Source organism: Mandrillus leucophaeus, unplaced genomic scaffold (assembly GCF_000951045.1).
Source record: "Mandrillus leucophaeus isolate KB7577 unplaced genomic scaffold, Mleu.le_1.0 Scaffold146, whole genome shotgun sequence".
NCBI lineage: Eukaryota > Metazoa > Chordata > Mammalia > Primates > Cercopithecidae > Mandrillus > Mandrillus leucophaeus.
Genome location: NW_012101432.1, coordinates 855,449 through 877,498, shown reverse-complemented (window position 1 = coordinate 877,498; position 22,050 = coordinate 855,449). Strand labels below are relative to the sequence as shown.

Sequence of the window (22,050 nt, the reverse complement as noted above, 5' to 3'; positions counted from 1 at the left end):
AAAAAAAAAAAAAAAAAATTGTAAGCCCTTCTATCATCTGTACTCTCCTATATTCTCCTTTTTATATTTCTTTGTGCTATCTCCCCTTGACTCAGTACTTTAACAAAGTACTAAGACTCTTACCTCTCCCTTGCAAGAAAAAATCTCTAATTACTTTATTTGGCCAAGTTACAAACTCGAAATCAGAGTCAGCTCTGAACTCCTGATTAAAGCATCATATGGAGATGACTATGTAAATGGTAATGTGCAAGGACAAATTATAGGAGATACCATGGTAAAGAGATTTCTCATTGAATAAGTGGTTTCATTTCTTTTTGGGAAAAGGATTTAAGGCTTTAAATGTAAAGAAAAGAATTTTACTTCCTGCAGACATTCATTCATTAAATTTTTAAGAATTAATGAGATTCTATTTCATCAGTAGCACAACATAACATCCTATACAGACACAAATACATGTAAAGTATACTCAATTCTCTAGCAGATGTCACTTCTGCTAAGGAGACTAGACAGAAAAATACTGTGCTGTTAAATAACACTATAAACAGACATGGTGTTTCTATCTCATCCACTGACACATACCCCTCTCCCAATTAGGTAATTTTCATCTCTCTTGTCTCCCTGACCACACTGGATTATAGCTATAACTACAATCAACCATGCTGCTTTTTTTTTTTTTTTTTTTTTTTTTGAGATAGGGTCTTGTTTAGTAGTCCAGGCTGGAATGCAATGGCAGGATCATAGTAGGTGTGAACCATGCACTCGGCCAATTATGCTCTTGAATTCACCCTAGGCCGGGCATGGTAGCTCACGCCTGTAATCCCAGCAAGCACTTTGGGGGGCTGAGGCAGGCGGATCACCGGAGGTCAAGTGTTCAAGACCAGCCTGGTCAACATGGGGACACCCCATCTCTACTAAAAATACAAAAATTAGCCGGGCACAGTGGTGTGTGCCTGTAATCCCCGCTACTGGGGAGGCTGAAGCAGGAGAATCGCTTGAGCCCAAGAGGCGGAGGCTTCAGTGAGCTGAGATCGCGACACCGCGCTCCAGCCTGAGCGACAGAGTGAGACTCTGTCTCAAAAAAAAAAAAAAAAAAATTCACCCTAGATTCCTCTGTCCTGTGACTTTCTGTTATTCAACCCAGGATTTTCTTTCCTCTTGATCTCAGGTTGCAGAGTTGCTACCTATTTAATGTTCCACAATCTTGAGCAGGTTGCAACTCTTTGTTTTTGTAGACGGACTCTGGCTGTGTCACCTAGGCTGGAGTGCAGTGGTGCCACCTTGGCTCACTGCACCCTCCACCTCCCGGGTTCAAGCAATTCTCCAAGCAGGTTGCAATTTAATGATTAGGAGCAATCTGCATATAGGGCCTGGGAAGTGAGTGAGGAAATTTTACTCCTGCTGGAAGACAGACTTGTGAAATAACTGGGGTATTTAATCCCAGTCCCTGAGACTGAAAAGCCTCCAGAAAAGCAAGTAACACTATGCCAAGAAGACAGTTTAAATTCAGCCACGCACGGTGGCTCATGCCCATAATCCCAGCACTTCAGGAGGCCAAGGCGGGCGGATCACCTGAGGTCGGGAGTTTGAGACCAGCCTGACTAACCTCGAGAAACCCTATCTCTACTAAAAATACAAAATTAGCCAGGCAAGGTGGCGCATACCTGTAATCCCAACTACTCAGGAGGCTGAGGCAGGAGAATTGCTTGAACCCGGGAGGCGGAGGTTACAGTGAAGCGAGATCGTGCCATTGCACTCCAGCCTGGGCAGCAAGAGTGAAACTCCATCTCAAAAAAAAAAAAAAAAAAAAACCAAGAAAAAAGTCTAAATTCACACCCTTGGGTCATTTTAACAAATGCAGCAAACATGGGAGAACATTGAGAGAAAACTGTGCTAATAATTAATTTGGCCAGACAGAATGGCCAGGAATGCTCACAAATATAGTGACAGTAATGGTGTCATTCTGAGGCCTTCGCCTCAAGGAAGGGCTTGAAAGGAGATAAAGTCTAAGGGCAGTAGCTGGCATTTCAAATTCTAGATGCCTGAGACAGACAGGCACCGAGACAGCTCCACGCTTCTCTCAAAGTAAACATATAATTCATAGAGGGTTAACAAAATAATAATGTGAAATTTTTCCCCTTTAAATCTCTGGGGGTGGCTCATGCCTGCAACCCAGCACTTTGGGAGGCCGAGGTGGGAGGATCGCTTTAGGTCGAGTCCGAGACCAAACTGGGCAACATAGCGAAACCCTGTCTCTACAAAAAATTAGCTGGGTGTGGTGGCACAGGCCTGTAGTCCCAGCTGCTCGAGAGGTTGAGGTGAGAGGACCGCTTGAGCCTGGGAGTTGGAGGTTGCAGTGAGTCGTGATGGTGGCACTGCACTCCAGCTTGGGCGACAGCAAGGCTGTCTCAAAACAGAAAAAAAAAAAAAAAGGCTGGGAGCGGTGGGTCACACTTGTAATTCCAGCACTTTGGGAGGCGAGGTGGGCGTATTAGGAGGTCAAGAGATCGAGACTATTCTGGCCAACATGCTGAAACCCTGTCTCTACTAAAAATACAAAAATTAGCTGGGCATGGTGGTGCGTGACTCTAGTCGCAGCTACTCCAGAGGCTGAGGCAGGAAAATTGCTTGAACCCGGGAGGCGGAGGGTGCAGTAAGCCGAGATCACACCACTGCACTCCAGCCTGTGCAACACAGCGAGACTCCGTCTCAAAAAGAAAAGAAAAAAGAAAAAAAGGCGCAAAGGCTCCGTTCAGTCCTTAGATCCCACGATACAAACTTTCTCCTCCCGACCCAGCCCAGTGTGGCGGGAACATTCTGGAAGTGACGGCAATCTCTGCGGCAGTCTTCTGTCGGAAGTGACGTCGCTATCCCAGAATCCTTAGAGAAGGAGAAGCGCGTTCTTGCGTCCTAGTCCCAGTACAGCGTGGAGGGCTTAGGGAACGTGTTCTGATTCTCTGCGGGACGGCTAGCACGTTTGTGCTTTGCCCGCCGCGGCTTAGGGGACTTTTTGGGACCGTGTAGTCGGTGTTTTTGAACTGAGTCCACAGCTCGTGGTGGGCCGTGCGGCGCCCTGACCCGGCCTCACCATGTTGGTGCTGTTTGAAACATCTGTGGGCTACGCCATCTTTAAGGTAGGTGGGAGAGCGAGCCATTAAAGGGGGAAGGCGGGTGCTGGACAGACGAGGAGAGGGAAAGACTTAAGCACAGAACTACTCAGGGTAGCGTGGGTGCCTGTTATGGCCCGGGCTCTGGGAGGAGGGAGAAGGCCTTTACATCTGAGAGCCCTATTACGGGTAACACGTGGCCCCGCCGTTTGGGGAGACCCGTTCTGCGTTAAAGGATTTTATTTCCTCCGTTGAAGAGGTGGGCAGGAGGCGTGTTAGAATTTAACAGTATAGTTATAGGAAATTCGGATTTTCTTCTAGATGTTTTGAGGAATGATCGAAAGGTTTTTGTTGTTGTTGTTTTGTTTTTTGAGATGGAGTTTCGCTCTTGTTGCCCATGCTGGAGTGCAGTGGCGCAATCTTGGCTCACAGCAACCTCCGTCTCCCGGGTTCAAGCCATTCTCCTGCCTTAGCCTCCCGAGTAGCTGGGATTACAGGCATCCACCACCACGCCTGACTAGTTGCTTTGTTTGTTTGTTTGTTTGTTTGTCTTTTAGTAGAGACAGGGTTTCACCATGTTGGCCAGGCTGGTCTTGAACTCCTGACCTCAAGTGATCCAACTGCCTCGGCCTCCAAAGTGCTGGGATTACAGGCGTGAGCCTCCGTGCTCTGCCGATCGAAAGGATTTAAGCAAAGGAATGACCTGCTAATTGGTCTTAATACGGTTACTCTGCTATGTGGAGATTAGACTCGAGGAGGTGAGAAAGGCGGCAAGAATACTTTTGCATTCATTTAGACAAGATGAAATTGCCTGGTATGGAGATAAACAAATATCGATAGAAATTTTGAAGGTAGAACAGAAAGGATTGGCTGATAGATTGAATTTGGAGTTTTGGTTTAAATAAGATGTTAAGAAAGTTTCTTGCGGGGGAAGGACGAAAGATTTCCGGTTTGGGCTGTGCAAAGCTTGCAATGTTTATTAGACCTGATAATGCAGTTGTGTAGATCGGGCAGTTCAGTATTTCAAATTCGAAGCTTAGGGGAAACAATCTGGGCTGGTGATGTCAATTTGAGATTTGGTTGTTTTCATGGGGAGAGTTTGACAAGTTCGTCAGCACTGAAATGGTTGAACGGTAAGACATTCGTATCGCAAGATGCTGTTGAGATGTCAGTAAGAATAAGTGAGATTGAGTGCCTTTTGTGCCGTGCACTCTTTTGAGCTCTGCGAATATAGCAATGAAAAATAAAGTTTTATGTATATTCTACGTATATATGTGTTGGTAGAAAGCAAAAAACGCTAGATAAAAATAAATGCAATACAATTTTAGCTGTGAACCAAAAAAAACCATTTGTGGTGTGGATGCAGAAGGTCTAGATGGGTGCGGAGTTCTCCATATTTCACTTCTGACATTTGAAAATACGCAGTTTGCATTTGATACGTCAAATACTTATTTTTAAGAAAACCAATAAAATCATTAAAACCGAAAAGGCAGTTTTGCTTGTTTTTACCTTAATTGGAGTTATCTGTAATTGCAGTGTTAGTAGTTTTAAGGATTTTAAGTTACTTAGTCCCCTTTAGAGCTACGAAACATATCAATTTTACTTTTCTCCAGCTTTTTGGAATCTTATCTAAAATCTCATGTAGAGTTCTGCATAGCTCCAAATTCTCTTAGCTAATGTGGTCTGTCAGTGTCTGTCGACGAATTTCACCGTTCACGGTTAATTGATACAATATGCTGTCCTGAACCGGATGTTAAGAGGAGCAACTGCGCAGTGCACTGGTTGTCTCCCATGGTAGGAAGGAATTGGCTTATCAATGGTCCGCCTAAAATTTTTTTTTTTTTTTTTTAGAGACAGAGTCTCCCTATGTTGCCTAGGCTGGTCTCAAACTCCTGGCCTCAAGGTGCTGGGATTACAGGCATGAGGTACAGTGTTCTGCCCACTTCTGTATTTAGAGCGATTAGAAAGGAAAGCACTTCAAAACTTTATTGTTCATTAACAGGGTTATATATATGTATATATATTAATATAAAGACATTGTGTAAAGCAACTTTTGTGATTAATTCTAGGATATTATAAAAATTCAACCTGTGGCCGAGTGCAGTGGCTCACACCTGTAATCCCAGCTACTCAGAAGGATGAGGCAGGAGAATCAGTTGAACCTGGGAGGCAGAGGTTGCAGTGAGCTGAGGTCGCACCACTGCACTGCAGCCTGGGCGACAAGGCAAGACTCCATATCAAAAAAAAAAAAAAAAAATTACACCTGTGTCCTTGTGTCACGTGGCACACAGCATACGATGTTAGTCTTGCTCATACCAGACTTTCTTCGGTTGCTCCTCATGTGGTAGCCATTAGTACATATAACTATTTCACATGAGATATAACTGATAGGACTGAGGCAGTGCATTTTAACTTATTTGAATTTTAATGGTTATATTGTACAGTGTAGCTGTGTAGCATAGCATTTTGTGTCACTTCGTTTTCTCAAGGTTTGGAGAAAGATTTTTGGTTTATATACCAAATGTCTGTATAAAACCTAGGCACTGAGCAATATATTTTTTCTAACTTTATTAGGGGTACTTTACATACTGTATAACTCGCCTGTAGGTTTTAGTTGCAGTCCAGTTTTATAGTACACTTTGTTGCAAAAAGTTATGCCCATTTTCAAGTTAGTCCTGCTCTAGACAACCACTGATCAGCTTTCTTTGCATAATTTTTTCTGAAAGTTTCATGTAAATGGAGTAGTATTTTAGTCTTTTGTGTGTGGCTTTTTTCACTTAGCCTAGTGCTTCTGAAGCTAACCCAAGAGCTTTTTCACTCTTGTTGCGTGTATGGATTTGTTTCTTTTTGAGCCGTGCACATTTTAAAGTAATTATCAGTTTTATCCTGTATTCAAACAAGTTTCATAAAACATTACTTGCTCATATTGTCTGGGGAAGTAAAAGTTAGCATCATGTATTTACAAATATAGAGGTTGGGTGCAGTGGCTCATGCCTGTCACCCTAACACTTTGGGAGGTGAGGCAAGAGACTGCACTGCAGCCTGGGCAACATGGTGGGAAAAAAATTAGCTGGGCACAGTGGTGCTTGCCTGTAGTGCCAGCTACTGCAGGAGGCTGAGGTGGGAGGGAGATCATGGCTGCAGTGAGCCGTGATTGGGCCTCTGCACTTTAGCCTGGGCAATAGAGTGAGACCTCATCTCAAAAAAAAAATGAAACAAAACGAAAACCACACAAAGTCTCAAGCAATCAATTAAAAGTGAAAATTAGGAGCTGTGCATGGTGGCTCATACCTGTAATCCCAATACTTTGGAAGGCTGAGGTGGGCAGATCATGAGATCAGGAGTTTGAGACCAGCCTGGCCAACATAGTGAAACCCCGTCTCTACTAAAAATACAAAAATTAGCCAGGCATGGTGGCACACATCTGTAGTCCCAGCTGAGGCGGGAGAATCGCTTGAACCAGGGAGGTGGAGGTTGTGGTGAGAAGACTGCGCCTCTGCACTCCAGCCTGGGTGACAGGGCAAGACACTGTCTCCAAAAAAAAAAGTGATTAAAATTATTAATTCCATACAGCCTCACCAATATTCTGTGTCAACTGCCAAAGTATTGGATAGGATGGGATTAATCCTGAAATGCACAACCCCCATATTTAACATCCCTAAAATTGGGATGTCTTAAAATTGATGACAGGTCAATTGGGAGTGTAAAAGAATAGCATAAGCCGGGTGCAGTGGCTCACGCCTGTAATCCCAGCACTTTGGGAGGCTGAGGCGGGAAGATTGCCAGACCTCAGGAGTTGGAGACCAGCCTGGGCAACAGGGTGAAACCCTGTCTCTACTCAAATACAAAATAAATAAATAAATAAGTTAGCCAGGCATGGCAGCGTGTGCCTGTAATCCCAGCTACTTGAGAGGCTGAGGCAGGAGAATTGCTTGAACCAGGGAAGTGGAGGTTGTCGTGAGCCGAGATCATGCCACTGTGCTCCAGCCTAGCCAACAGAGCAAGACTCTGTCTCAAAAAAAAGAATAGCATATTAAATTTGGTGAAATATAGTATGCACAGATATTATGGATATATTTTTATTTAAAAACCAGCTGGGTTGGGCACCATGGTTCCTGCCTGTACTCCCAGCACTTTGAAAAACCAAGGCAAGAGGATCACTTGAGTCCAGAAGTTAGAGATCAGCCTGGGCAATAAAGCAAGCCCCTGTCTCTACAAAAATATTTTTAAAATAGCTAGGTGTGGCAGTGTGCGCCTTTAGTCCTAGCTACTTGGGAGGCTGAGGCAGAAGAATCGCTTGAGGCCAGGAGTTTGAGGCTGCAGTGACATAGGACCACACCACTGCACTGCAGCCTGGACAACAAAGCGAGACCCTGTCTCTGGAAAAACAACACAGCTAGTAAATATAAAACTATACCTTGCTAATAAGCATTATTTATCAAGTCCATAATATAGCACATCTACACATTAACACGCAATTCTAGTCTGCTTATGTATTTTCAGTAAAAGAAACAAAATTGCAAGTTGTATAAAACTTAGATGAGTGTGACAAGATGATTTTAGGGATTTGTTCTGATGTATAAATTTAATCACACATGGTTGAATTAGATATGTTGGTAAAAATAACCCAAACTAGAAAAACTTAGTCACACAAAGCAGTAAACAACGACAAAGCCTAGAGTTGGTATTAACAATTAATAAACTAATAGTTCTACCTTTATATATCATGAAGCTTTAGAATCCAAAGACATCTCACCAAGCCTCATGACTATACTGAAAACATTGATTAAAATTTTTTGAAATTGTTCAGAGAATGCAGCTAACCGTAACTGAAGTTCACTATTTTTAAGAGGATATGTATCAACTAGGGGATATGACTCATGAGTAAAATTCACATTTTTTCCAGCTGAAAAGCAAGTATATTTGAAGATAACATTTGGGTAACAAAATTGCCATATTTAAAAGATACTGTTGGCCTGGTGCGGTGGCTCATGCCTGTAATCCCAGCACTTTGGGAGGCCAAGGCGGGTGGATCACGAGGTCAGGAGATAGAGACCATCCTGGCTAACACGGTGAAACCCCGTCTCTACTAAAAATACAAAAAATTAGCCAGGCGTGGTGTGGGCGCCTGTAGTCCCAGCTACTCGGGAGGCTGAGGCAGGAGAATGACGTGAACCCGGGAGGCAGACCTTGCAGTGAGCTGAGATCCTGCCACTGCACTCCAGCTTGGGCAACAGAGGGAGACTCTGTCTCAATAAATAAATAAATAAATAGGCAGACCTTGCAGTGAGCTGAGATCCTGCCACTGCACTCCAGCTTGGGCAACAGAGGGAGACTCTGTCTCAATAAATAAATAAATAAATAAATAAAATAAAAGATACCATCACCATTCTTTTTTTTTTTTTTTTTTTTTTGAGACAGAGTCTCGCTCTGTCGCCCAGGCTGGAGTGCAGTGACCGGATCTCAGCTCACTGCAAGCTCCGCCTCCCGGGTTTACGGCATTCTCCTGCCTCAGCCTCCTGAGTAGCTGGGACTACAGGCGCCCGCCACCTCGCCTGGCTAGTTTTTTGTATTTTTTTAGTAGAGACGGGTTTCACCGGGTTAGCCAGGATGGTCTCTATCTCCTGACCTCGTGATCCGCCCGTCTCGGCCTCCCAAAGTGCTGGGATTACAGGTTTGAGCCACCGCGCCCGGCCACCATCACCATTCTTAAACTGAAGTTAAAATAACAAAGGAGATGTAATAAAATCAGGGCAATTCATGAGCACACAAAGGTTTTCAAAGACTATGTTATGACAGCCAAAACCATTACTATGACAAAACCACTGTGTTCCCAACTGTGCAACAACATCTTGAAGAAAACATTGCTAATAAAGACAATCTAAATAAGAAACTCAGAGATATTGCTACATTTTCTGTTTTACATTTGTCTCAAAATTTTTTTATTTGTCTCAAATTTTTAATCATTTCTTTTCAGCCAGGGTAATGATAAATATGTATACAAAAATCCATTTTAAGTTTTATCATTTTAAGTTAAGATAGAATAATTCCCATTTCTAAGTAGAAATAGTATGCAACTATTACCATCGCAATCTTTAGCATTGTTGTTACAATAATAGTAGCTTTAAAACAAGTCTTTATATTTTATAGATACAAACTGAAATATTAACAGGTAAAATTAAATGTCTAGGTCTTGTTTCAGAACAATATGAGGGGGCTGGGTGTGGTGGCTCACGCCTGTAATCCCAGCTCTTTGGGAAGCTGAGGTAGGTGGATCGTCTGATGTCGGTAACTCAAGACCAGCCTGGCCAACTTGGCGAAACATAGTCTCTACTAAAAATACAAAAACTAGTTGGGTGTTGTGGTGCACGCCTGTAATCCCAGCTATTCGGGAGGCTGAGGCAGGAGAATCGCTTGATCCCAGGAGGCGGGGTTGCAGTGACCCAAGATTGCACCACTACACTCCAGTCTGGGTGACAGAGCTAGACCCCACCTCAAAAAAAAAAAAAACATTTAATGTGATTCCTAAAAGTATGCATGAACATGCATTGCACAGACATTCAAAGTCTTGGAGAATATATACCTGAATGTTGATGAGTATTTTGTTGATTACCCTACATTTAAAAAAATTTCACACATCTAGATGTGTCTCACAATTGGTGATAGTTTTAGAGAAATCCATAATACTTTCATTTAGGATGATCATAGCAGTAAATTATGAATATCTATTGAAAGTAGGCAATAAAAGGTTTTTTTTGTTTGTTTGTTTGAGATGGAGTTTTTTGCTCTTGTTGTCCAGGCTGGAGTGCAGTCATACAATCTCGGCTCACTGCAACCTCCGCCTCTGGGTTCAAGCAGTTCCCCTCCCTCAGCCTCCCGAGTAGCTAGGATTACAGGCATGTGCCAGCACGCCCAGCTAATTTTGTATTTTCTTTTTTTGTAGAGACGGGGTTTCTCCGTGTTCGTCAGGCTGGTCTCGGACTCATGACCTCAGGTGATCTGCCTGCCTCCGCCTCCCAAAGTGCTGGGGTTACAGGTGTGAGCCACCGCACCTGGCACAAATAAAAGTTTTTAATTATTACAGTACTTTATTGTAAAGGGATTAATGGCTCTTTTAAAAGAAAGGTTCTCAACCAGGTGCAGTGGTGCACGGCTATAATCCCAGCTACTCAGGAGGCTGAGGTCCTAAAATCTCATGAACCTAGGAGGTGAAGGTTGCAGTGAGCCAGGATTGCTCCACTGCAGTCCAGTCTGGGCTACAGAGTGAGACTCCATCTCAAAAAAATAAAAAGAAAGGTAGGTTCCCTGCCCTACCCCCCAGGACCTGTAGCTCCAGCTATGGTCCAAGGCTGGGGCAGGGATATCACTTGAGGCCAGGTAGATCCTAGACTGTGAATAGCCACTGTACTACATCTGACTGGACTAGATCTGAATTCCATTCAGCTGTTAAATGGGCAATTCGAACTAGTAATTTGACCAAAAATATATACATGGTAGGAAAACTAGTTCATTGTCTTAGTGAAAGAAATAGCTTCTAGCACCCTCATTTTACATGTAAAATTGTACTTGAAGAACGCAGCTGTGTATGCCTAACCTGTACCATTTAAAGAAAACTAAACATTTTATTATAGGTTCTAAATGAGAAGAAACTTCAAGAGGTTGATAGTTTATGGAAAGAATTTGAAACTCCAGAGAAAGCAAACAAAATGTAAGTAATCTTGAAATCAGTAATTTAGCAGTTAACATTTAGAGCTTGTTTTATTTTTTACATTTTTTCCTGATTTATATAATGTTACATTCGTAGTTTTCTGTTTTGAAATCTGTTTCAGGAATAATTTTGGTATGAACCTAATTATTGCAAATATTTTACTTGGAGTATAGGCCATCTCAATTAATTTAGAGGCAGTAGTCCCTCCCTTACCCCAGGGATTATGTTCCAGAAAACCCAGTGGTTACTTTAAACCTCAGATAGTACCAAATGTGATTGCTGTCAGGAACACATTTGTCTTCATGTCTTCCACACACAAATGTAATACCTTTTCTATCTTAACTAAACACTTACCACACACAGGGGTTGTAACCCGCTTTTTGAGGTGCAACAGCAAAACTAGCATGAACTTCTTTTTCCTTCATCACAATTTCATGGAAGATTCATTCTTGGTGTAGATCTTAAATCTTTGTTTTTTTGTTTGTTTGTTTGTTTTTTGAGACAGTCTTGCTCTGTCTCCCAGGCTGGAGTGCAGTGGCGCGATCTCTGCTCGCTGCAACCTCTGCCTCCTGGGTTCAAGCTATTCTTCTGCCTCAGCCCACCAGGTAGTTGGGATTACAGGTGCTCACCACCACGCCCAGCTAATTTTTGTGTTTTTAGTAGAGACAGAGTTTTGCCATGTTGGTCAGGCAGGTCTCAAACTCCTGACCTCAGGTGATCTGCCAGCCTTGGTCTCCCAAAGTGCTGGGATTACAGGCATGAGCCACCGCATCCGGCCTAAATCTTCGTATTTTTATGTGTATTTAAGGGACCACACTAGCATGTTCCTTTACGAGGTAAGAAAACCTTGCTTAAGATGACACTGTTGCTGGGCGCGGTGGCTCACATCTGTAATCCTAGTGCTTTGGGAGGCCAAGGTGGGTGGATCATTTGAGGTCAGGAGCTCGAGACCAGCCTGGCCAACATGGTGAAATCCCATCTCTCCTAAAAATACAAAATTAGCCAGGCATGGTGGCGCATGCCTGTAATCCCAAGTACTCGGAGGAAGCTGAGGCAGGAAAATCCCTTGAGCCTGGGAGGTGGAAGTTGCAGTGAGCCAAAATTGCGCCACTGCACTCCAGTCTGGGCGGCAGAGTGAGACCCTGTCTCAAAAAAAAGAAAAAAAAAAAAAAAAGATGATACTGTGTTTTAGGCAAATAGAAGACTAGTTTTCCTTCTTAAAGGGTTATATGCTTTGTTGGGTTAATCTGATTCGTTGTTGTCAATGATGTATTCTTGTTGGAACTGAATCTTAAGTGATCTGACTCAATATTCGTCACTACCACTGAGACAACAATGAATCAACTATATGTTTCTTTCTGCATAAAATACTGCCCTGAGGCCGGGCGTGATGGCTCACTCCTGTAATTCCAGCATTTTGGGAGGCCAAGGCAGGTGAATCAGTTGAGCCCAGGAGTTCAAGACCAGCCTGGGCAACATAGGGAACTCTACCAAAAACAAAAATTAACCGGGCGTGGTGGTGCACACTATAGTCCTAGCTACTTGGGAGACTGAGGCTGGAAGATCCTTTGAGCCCGGGAAGTCAGGGCTGCGGTGAGCTGTGATTGCACCATTGTATTCCAGCCTGGGTGACAGTGAAGGGAGTCCCTGTCTCAAAAACATAAAGGGTAGGATGTAACAAGAATGAGATCTGACAATAAGTTATTTTTTTAATGGCATTTGTACAGGATAGACAAATGAATATCATGAGATTCTTAAAAGGGACCCACATACTTTTTCTTGAGTCAGTTCTATGCTGTATAATAAAGTCATCTCTGTACGGCTTTATGCAACAGGAGTTTGTATTAAAGCTTCAACATCTTTACAGTTGGCCAAAGTTTCTTTCAAAGCCTACAACTTTCTTTTAATAATCCAAGCATTACTAGTCTAACATTTAGAAAAACTAGTAATTTTATGAAGAATATCTAACTTCACACCCTGACACACAATGATAGGCATGTTTTATTGGTGTGTGCTTTGGAAACAGTCAAGCACTTCTTTCCAAGTTATGTGGCTTTTGAATCAATGCACTGTCCCCCACCCCCAATAACATGCTTCTCTCTCTTTTTTTTAATTCTAGAGTAAAGCTAAAACATTTTGAGAAATTTCAGGATACAGCAGAAGCATTAGCAGGTAAAGTAAAAAACTAGAAGGTTGCTTTTTTGAAAAAATTAAGTCTTAGCCGCTTGCTTTTCTTGTTAAAAGGTTGTTTGCTTCAGTTGCCTGTGTTAACCTTATTCAATGTTGTCAATGATGCATTCTTACTGGAACTGAATTTAAGTGATCTGACTCATTCGTCACTACCACTGAGACAACATTGAGTTAGCTTTTTTCACCGTAGGGCTGATTTTCCCCATGTGTGAGGAGAGGTGAGAAGTGGTTAAGTTGATCTCCCTGTGGAAACCAGCAACATAATGCTGAAGCACAATTCAGTAAAAGGTGTTCTACAAGGGACCAAGGTAATGTGGTCAAGTACACAGCTCTCTCCTCATTTTAAATCAAGGGTAGAGTTGTAATCTTGAGAGCAGCCAGGATTCACAGTTGAAAAAATAATTTAAAAAGCTCTTCTTGGCTTATAGATTTTTAGTTCAAAAAAAGCATATCAATATTCAGATTTATCCGGAAACTGACAGAGGTGTTTTTTTTTTTTTTTTTTTTTTTTTTTTTTTTTTTTTTTTTTTTTTTTTTTTTTTTTTTTTTTTTTTTGAGACGGAGTCTTTGCTCTGTCGCCCAGGCTGGAGTGCAGTGGCGCGAACTCGGCTCACTACAAGCTCTGCCTCCTGGGTTTACGCCATTCTCCTGCCTCAGCCTCCCGAGTAGCTGGGACTACAGGCGCCCGCCACCTCGCCCGGCTAGTTTTTTGTACTTTTAGTAGAGACGGGGTTTCACCGTGTTAGCCAGGATGGTCTCGATCTCCTGACCTTGTGATCCGCCCGTCTCGGCCTCCCAAAGTGCTGGGATTATAGGCGTGAGCCACCGTGCCTGACCCAGAGGTGTTATTTTTAAAAGATTTAGAAGAATGGATGACTCATACTCTTCAACTAGATTTCATCATGGGACAACAGAGTGGTAGGGTTTATTTACTATAATTGACTGCGGTAGGTCTTACAGTTTTGTTTTTTTAAGTGTTGGGGAAAACAGGAAGAGCAGATATAAAGCCCAAATCATTGAATTTTCAACTGCCTAAATTCTGTATCACAAATCAGCCAACTCTTTGGCAGTGTAGTTTGAAAATGAAGGACTGTGAGGAAGAATATGGCTTAAAGCTGGGCAAGAATATGACAGATGCAAAAAGTTGTGTTAAATAACCACAGGAGAAAGGTACAGTTTTTGTTCGAAAATTGGGAATCCAACTAAACATTCTGGAACATAACAGACCACCCTAACCTTGGCAGAGGGGTAAACTGAAGGAAGACCCATAGGGCCAGTTTCTTTGTTTTATAAACGTAGTTCTTCAGCTTCACCAACCCTTCAGTAATTAGAGTTATATACAGCCATAAAGAACAACTGTGGTAATATTAACTGGGAGAATTTTTTAAAAGATAGCGTGTTCATCACAGCTTGTAAGTATGGGTAAAAATTTGGTAAAATTCCAAGCAAGATTGTGTTACCTGCATTCCAACTCTAGGGGGTGTTGTTGACACACACTGGGATATGAACAGTTCCTAGTGGAGATGTAGTGTGCTGCAGTCCTGATCTCAAGGAGTGTCTTCTGAATTCTTTTTTGCATATGATCTTTAATCTGCTTGGGATATTTCTGGCCAGTCCTTATTAAACTGTATTAAATGGACAAGCCAAGCTTTTGCCCAAACAAGCAGGTTTTTACTATTAATACCTAATATATTGAACACATACTGATTGTCAAATTTATGTTTATGATTTCATAATTGTTATTTAATTCTTGAATCCTGTGAGGAAGATAACCATCACCTCTATGTTACAGATAATAAAACTTGAAATTTGAGCAGTATTTCTAGATTCCTTTACCTAGCTTCTTTGTATTATTTAAAGTAATGTACAATAAGGCTAGGCACAGTGGCTCACGCCTGTAATCCCAGCACTTTGGGAGGCCGAGACAGGCGGATCACCTGAGGTCAGGAGTTCGAGATCAGCCTGGCCAACATGGTGAAACCTCGTCTCTACTAAAATTACAAAAATTAGCTAGGTGTGGTGGCAAACACCTATAGTCTCAGCTACTTGGGATGCTGAGGCAGGAGAATCACTTGAACCCAGGAGGCGGAGGTAGCAGTGAGCCAAGATTACGCCACTGCCCTCCAGCCTGGGCAACAGAGCGAGACTCTGTCTGAAAAATAACGTAAAATTAAGTAATGTACAGTAAATGGACAAAATGCCATAGTAGTTGAGAATTTAAAGTCAGACTCCCTCCTCCCCTCCCAGTCTAAGCTCCATGAGGGCAGAGACTGTTCTGTACTGTCAAATTCCTATATAAGGTTTATAAATAAATACTTTGGGGAAAATGAATGAAAATAGTGAATTTTGCCAGGAGTGCTGTCATAGAAACATTTACAGTGCCTTTTCCTATCTGTTTTCACCAGAAAGTTAAATGAACATCAGCTAATTAAGAGAGCAGAATCCTTTTTTGAGAGTTCACTTCTCACTGCCTGTTACGAGGCAGTTTTGACATGACAGAACTACAACTAAATGACTGTTAATGTCACAGTGTACATTTTAAACCTCATAGCCTTAGAGTTTGATGAGACCAGGCGCAGTGGCTAACGCCTGTAATCCCAACATTTTGAGGGGCTAAGATGGGCAGGAATTTGAGATCAGCCTTGGCAGTATAGCGAGACTCCCTCTCAAATTTTTCTTTTTGGAGACAGAGTCTTGTTCTTTATGTCACCCAGGCTGGAGTGCAGTAGCACGATCTTGGCTTACTGCAGTCTCCACCTCCTAAGATCAAGCAATTCTCCCAGGAGGCTGGGTTCAGCCTCCTAAGTAGCAGGGATTACAGGTGGTACCACCATATCCAGCTAATTTTTATATTTTTCAGTAGAGACGGGGTTTCGCCTGTTGGCCAGGCTGGTCTCGAACTCCTGACCTCAGGTGATCCACCTGCCTTGGCCTCCCAAAGTGCTGGGATTACAAGCACGAGCAAGTATTCCTGGCCATCAGTTTTGTTTTTTTTTTTTAAATAAAGAAATAGGGTCTGGGCCGGGCGCGGTGGCTCACTCCTGTAATCCCAGCACTTTGGGAGGCCGAGGCGGGTGGATCACGAGGTCAGGAGATCGAGACCGTCCTGGCTAACAGTGAAACCCCGTCTCTACTAAAAAAAAAAAAAAGAAAAAAAAAATACAAAAACGTAGCCAGGCGTGGTGGTGGGTGCCTGTAGTCCCAGCTACTCGGGAGGCTGAAGCAGAATGACATGAACCTGGGAGGCGGAGTTGCAGTGAGCTGAGATCGCACCACTGTACTCCAGCCTGGGTGGCAGAGCGAGACTCCATCTAAAAAAAAAAAAGAAAGAAAGAAATTGGGTCTGTTGGGGTATGACATTGAAGTTGTATTGGTTTCAGACATTCATATATGCTATTTACATGAAATGGTTTATTTTTATTCTTGATTGTGTTTTCAACTTGCAAGTCTTTTTTTTTTTTTTGAGACTGATCCTTGGCTGGAGTGCAGTGGTGCAATCCCAGCTCACTGCAATCTCTGCCTCCCGTGTAGCTGGGATTACAGGTGCATGCCACCATGCCCACCTAATTTTTGTATTTTTAGTAGTAGAGACGGGGTTTCACCATGTTGCCTAGGATGGTCTCATCTCCTGACGTCGTGATCTGCTCACCTTAGCCTCCCAAAGTGCTGGGATTATCCATTTGATCATAATTCAAATGGATATACAATCTGGAGGGAAGAGCAAGACCTTATTTATTAAGTGCAAAGTGCCTTACCTTGGAAATTGTTGACTTCCTTCCTTCCTTCCAAGCATTTTTCTTTTTTTTTTCTTTTTTTGAGATGGAGTTTTGCTCTTGTCTCCCAGGCTGGAGTGCAATGTCACGATATCACTGCAACCTCCACCTCCTGGGTTCAAGTGATTCTTCTACCTCAGCCTCCCGAATAACTAGGATTACAGGCATGAGCCACCAGGGCCAGCTAATTTTTGTATTTTTAGTAAAGAGAGGGTTTCGTCATGTTGGCCAGGCTGGTGGTACATGCCACCATGCCTGGGTAACCCAAGCATACTTTTATCTCAGTCAAATGTCAGATAAATATCCGAAGAGGTATTAGTTCATGTGGGTCCAGAAAATGGGAATAAAGGTCTAAGGAAGGATGAGTATTATAAAGTAGCTGATTTAGAACTTCCCAGAAATACTAGCGGTCTCAAAATAGAATAGGTAGCCTTTGCTACAAAGTTTTACATTGCTGGAGGTGTACAAGCAGAGATACAGCAAAGGTAAGGCTTTCACTCAAACACGCTTATGTTGTGGCAGAATTTTGAAAATGATTACACTCATTTTTACTAGTTTTGATGTGATTTTAGGGTGTTTCAGGACGGTCTATTTGAAATGACAAAGGAAAGTGAATCTATTTTGTCTTCCCAAAAAGATTGTTTCTAAGATTTCATGATTCTCTCTTGAGTTCATGAGAAGATTCTTGTGAGAGGGAAGAAACTCTGTACCTGATTTTACCCCTGACTCTGTAGCAAAAATGAGGGTGGGAAGATCAAATGAAATTGTGAAATTTGTAACTTATAAAACATGTATCGTTTCATTTCAGAAGTAACATTAAATTCAAGCCCTTTGAAAGGTCTATTTTATTTTTTTAAATGTCAAATAGGACAAGGTCTCAAAGTTAAAAATTTGAGAGTTAATGCTTTTGTTTTTCTTTTTCCTGAAAAGCATTCACAGCTCTGATGGAGGGCAAAATCAATAAGCAGCTGAAGAAAGTTCTGAAGAAAATAGTAAAAGAAGCCCATGAACCGCTGGCAGTAGCTGATGCTAAACTAGGAGGGGTCATAAAGGTAAAGTAATGATTTTTTTGGTCATGCCTGCTAGTCAGATCTCACAGCATACCAACTACAAAGCCTAGCCTTTGTAATAAGTTGCTTATCATAAGTTCTTAATACTTTTTTTTCTCTTTTCTCTAAGCTGCATGATAATGGATTTCCCCTAATATCTGCTGAACCAAGCAAATAAGCAATACCTATTTGTTGTAGAAGATATAGAAGAACAAAAAATGATAAAAATTGTCTTTAACAAATCTGCTACCCATATATAATGTTAACATTCTATGTATATTATGCCATATTTTTGTCTAGCCACATTTTTCTTTTTTCAACAAAAATGAGGTCCTTATATTTTTTAGAAATGTGTTTATTAGAAAACTTTAGTAGGGGTGTATTGCTGAAGATGAAATAAAATGTGAGAGTGGATAGAAAGACTAGGAAAATAGCCTCCCAAATGCAGAAAGCAGAACAATTTGGGCCGGTCGCATTGGCTCACACCTGTAATCCCAGCACTTTGGGAGGCCGAGGTAGGAGGATCACGAAATCAGGAGATCGAGACCATCCTGGCTAACACGGTGAAACCCCATCTCTACTAAAAATACAAAAAAGTAGCTGGGCATGGTGGCAGGCGCCTGTAGTCCCAGCTACTTGGGAGGCTGAGGCAGGAGAATGGCATGAACCCAGGAGGCAGAGCTTGCAGTCAGCCGAGATCACGCTGCTGCACTCCCGCCTGGGCAACAGCAAGACTCCATCTCAAAAAAAAAAAAAAGAAAAAAAGAACAGTTCGAAAGTCAGGGCTGGGGCGCAGGCAGTGGCGCAGTCTCACAGCTCACCGCAGACTTGACCTCCCGTTCTCAAGCAATCCTCCCTCTTCAGTAGCTGGGACTACAGGCACGTGCCACCATGCCGGCTGATTGTTTTATTTTATTTATTTGAGACAGAGTCTCGCTCTGTCGCCCTAGCTGGAATGCAGTGGCACAATCTCAGCTCACTGCAACCTCTGCCTCCTGGGTTCAGGGGATTCCCCTGCCTTAGCCTTCCCAGTAGCTGGGATTACAGATACCCGCCACTATGCCCTGGCCTCCCAAATTGCTAGGATTACAGGTATGAGCCACCATGTCCAACCTGTAATTTTTTTTTTTTTTTTTTGAGACGGAGTCTCGCTCTATCTCCCAGGCTGGAGTGCAGTGGCCGGATCTCAGCTCACTGCAAGCTCCGCCTCCTGGGTTCAAGAGATTCTCCTGCCTCAGCCTCCCGAGTAGCTGGGACTATAGGCACCTGCCACCATGCCCAGCTAATTTTTGTATTTTTAGTAGAGACAGGGTTTCACCATGTTGGCCAAGATGGTCTTGATCTGTTGACCTTGTGATCCGCCTACCTCAGCCTCCCAAAGTGCTGGGATTACAGGCGTGAGCCACTGCGCCCAGCATAACCTGTAATTTAAAAAGAAAGTTAAGTAACAGGTAGTAAAAGATTCCCTTAAACCAACTACTTGGTCAAATTATATTAATCTTTTTATAGCTTTTATCTTACATAACCAAGCTGCCTTCTGGAAGCTTGTATCAGTTTTTACTTCCACCAATGATACACTCAAGTAATCTACAAACACACTAGAAATTATACTTCTTGTCCAGCTGAGAAATGCATATATTTAAGTCAGTGCCACTTTAATATTTAAGAAATAATTTCACGCTGGGCACGGTGGCTCATTACTGTAATCCCAGCACTTTGGGAAGCTGAAGCAGGCGGATCACTTGAGGTCAGGACCAGCCTGGCCAACATGGTGAAACCCTGTCTCTACTAAAAATACAAAATTAGCTGGGCATGGTGGTTCATTCTTGTAATAATCCCAGCTACTCGGGAAGCTGACATAGGAGAATCACTTGAACCCAGAAGGTGGAGGTTGTGGTGAGCCAAGATTGCGCCACTGCACTCCAGCCTGGGTGACAGAGCGATACACTGTCTCAAAAAATAATAATAATAACTACAGGTAAGTCTTCCTTTTCTTTATTTAATATAGATGTTCTTGTTCTCGTAGGAAAAGCTGAATCTCAGTTGTATCCATAGTCCTGTTGTTAATGAACTTATGAGAGGAATTCGTTCACAAATGGATGGATTAATCCCTGGGGTAGAACCACGTGAAATGGCAGCTATGTGTCTTGGATTGGCTCACAGGTGAGAATTACTGGAAAATAAAGTCAACTTACTTTTATTTGATAAGCACTTAACATAGCGTTGTTCTAAGAATATTACAAATGTTCATTTGAACCTCATCAGAACCTTATGATTATAGTAATATCCTCATTTATAGATGAAACTGATGCCCAAGGTCAGTACAGCTAGTAAGTGTTAAAGCCAGGGTTTGAACCCAGGCAGTCTGGCTCCATTGTCTGGATTCTTAAAACCTCAAAACCTCATCAAAGGAATTCTCTACTCCTCTGATCTTGGATCCCCTATTTCTTGGACTTTCCTTCTTTTATCTCTGCTAAGTCATGCCACTCCTCCATCTACTTAATATTTCCCCAAATTCTGTCATCTGCTATGGTCTTATGGGGTAGGTGTGTATTTGTGTTTTGATTGTTTTACTGTGATATTTAATGAGGCAAAGAGGACTAGGTGCAGTGGCTCACCCCTGTAATCCCAACTCTGGGAGACCAGGAGTTTGAGACTAGCCTGGGACAACATAGCAAGACCTCATGTGTCTCTTTTTGTTTTGTTTTGTTTTTTTTGAGACAGAGTCTTACTCTGTCACCCAGATTGGAGTGTAGTGGCGTGATCTCAGCTTACTGCAGCCCCTGCCTCCCAGGCTCAAGTGATTTTCTTGCCTCAGCTTCCGAGTAGCTAGGATTACAAGCGTGCAACACTACCACCCAGCTAATTTTTGTATTTTTAGTAGAGACGGGCTTTCACCTTGTTGGCCTGGCTGATCTTGAACTCCTGACCTCAAATGATCCACCCGCCTCAACCTTCCAAAGCACTGGGATTATAGGCTTCAGCCACCACAACTGGCCTCTTTTTTTTTTTTTTTTTTTTGGAGGCAGGGTCTCACTGTGTTGTTCAGGCTAGGGTGCAGTGGTGCGATCTTGCCTCGCTGCAGCCTTGACATCCTGGGATCAAACAGTGCCACCTCAGCCTCCCAAGTAGCTGGGACTACAGGTGCGTGCCACCATCCGTCGCTGGTTTTTTAACTTTTTGTAGAGACGGAGTTTTGCCATGCTGCCCAGGCTGGAACTGCTAGGCTCAAGTGATCCACCTGCCTCAGCCTCCCAAAGTGCTGCTGCTACAGGTGTGAGCCACCATGCCCAGCCATGTCCCATTTTTAATTGCATCTTAACCCTATCATATTTAATTAGAAGTCCCTTAGAATAGGCATTATTGTTATGTTGCGATATATCTGTTCATGAAAAGCATAATACTCTGGAATTGCACTACAGTTAACAGGGTTGTGAAGAAAGTAATGGTAGGTAGTTGCTCAAAACCTATGCAATTTTGTAATCAGTACTATCAAATAGTAATCCTAATAAAATTATTACCACAGTTCAAAAGACATCTTAAGTTCATATTAAAGAAACACTGCAGGCCAGGTGCAGTGGCTCACGCTTGTAATCCCAGCACTTTGGGAGGCCGAGCTGGGCGGATCATGAGGTTAGGAGATCGAGACCATGGTGAAACCCCGTCTCTACTAAAAATACAAATAATTAACTGGGCGCGGTGGCGGGTGCCTATAGTCCCAGCTACTCAGGAGGCCAAGGCAGGAGAATGGCATGAACCCAGGAGGTGGAGCTTGCGGTGAGCCGAGATCGCGCCACTGCACTCCAGCCTGGGTGACAGAGCAAGACTCCGTCTTAAAAAAAAAAAACTACAATTAAAAAAGGTCTATTAAAAAAAAAGTCTATTTTAAAATTAAAAGGTGGGCATAGATTGAAAGGGTTGAAGCTGCTAAGTTAGTTAAGAGCGAAAATGCACAAAGGTCAGGGAGAGCTTTGTAATAAGCATTTCTAAGAGAGAACAAATGGTGAAACTGAGTCACAAATCCAAACTTGGGTAAATCTGCATTGTGTATAGCAGTGGTTCTCTATCGAGGGCAATCAGATGTCCCCTCAGTGGGCGTTTGCCAATGTCCATAGACATTTTTGGTTGTCACAATTGGAGGTGGGGTGGGGTCTGCCACGAACATCTAGTGGATAAAAGTTAGGGATACTGCTAAAGGTCCTATAATGCACAGAGCAGCCCCTACA

General features: G+C 42.7%; 1 protein-coding gene across 1 annotated transcript in view; it reads left to right on the top strand.

Moving 5' to 3' along the window:
* Positions 1-2,860: 2,860 nt before the first annotated feature.
* The window catches only part of NOP58 (NOP58 ribonucleoprotein), a 36,150-nt gene continuing 16,960 nt past the window's right edge, over positions 2,861-22,050 (top strand). The window contains exons 1-5 of the mRNA XM_011974477.1: positions 2,861-3,131; positions 10,736-10,812; positions 12,932-12,984; positions 17,706-17,827; positions 19,851-19,987. Coding sequence (XP_011829867.1) covers positions 3,087-3,131; positions 10,736-10,812; positions 12,932-12,984; positions 17,706-17,827; positions 19,851-19,987 — 434 coding nt within the window. The 5' untranslated portion in view covers positions 2,861-3,086. The remainder of the gene's footprint in view (positions 3,132-10,735; positions 10,813-12,931; positions 12,985-17,705; positions 17,828-19,850; positions 19,988-22,050) is intronic.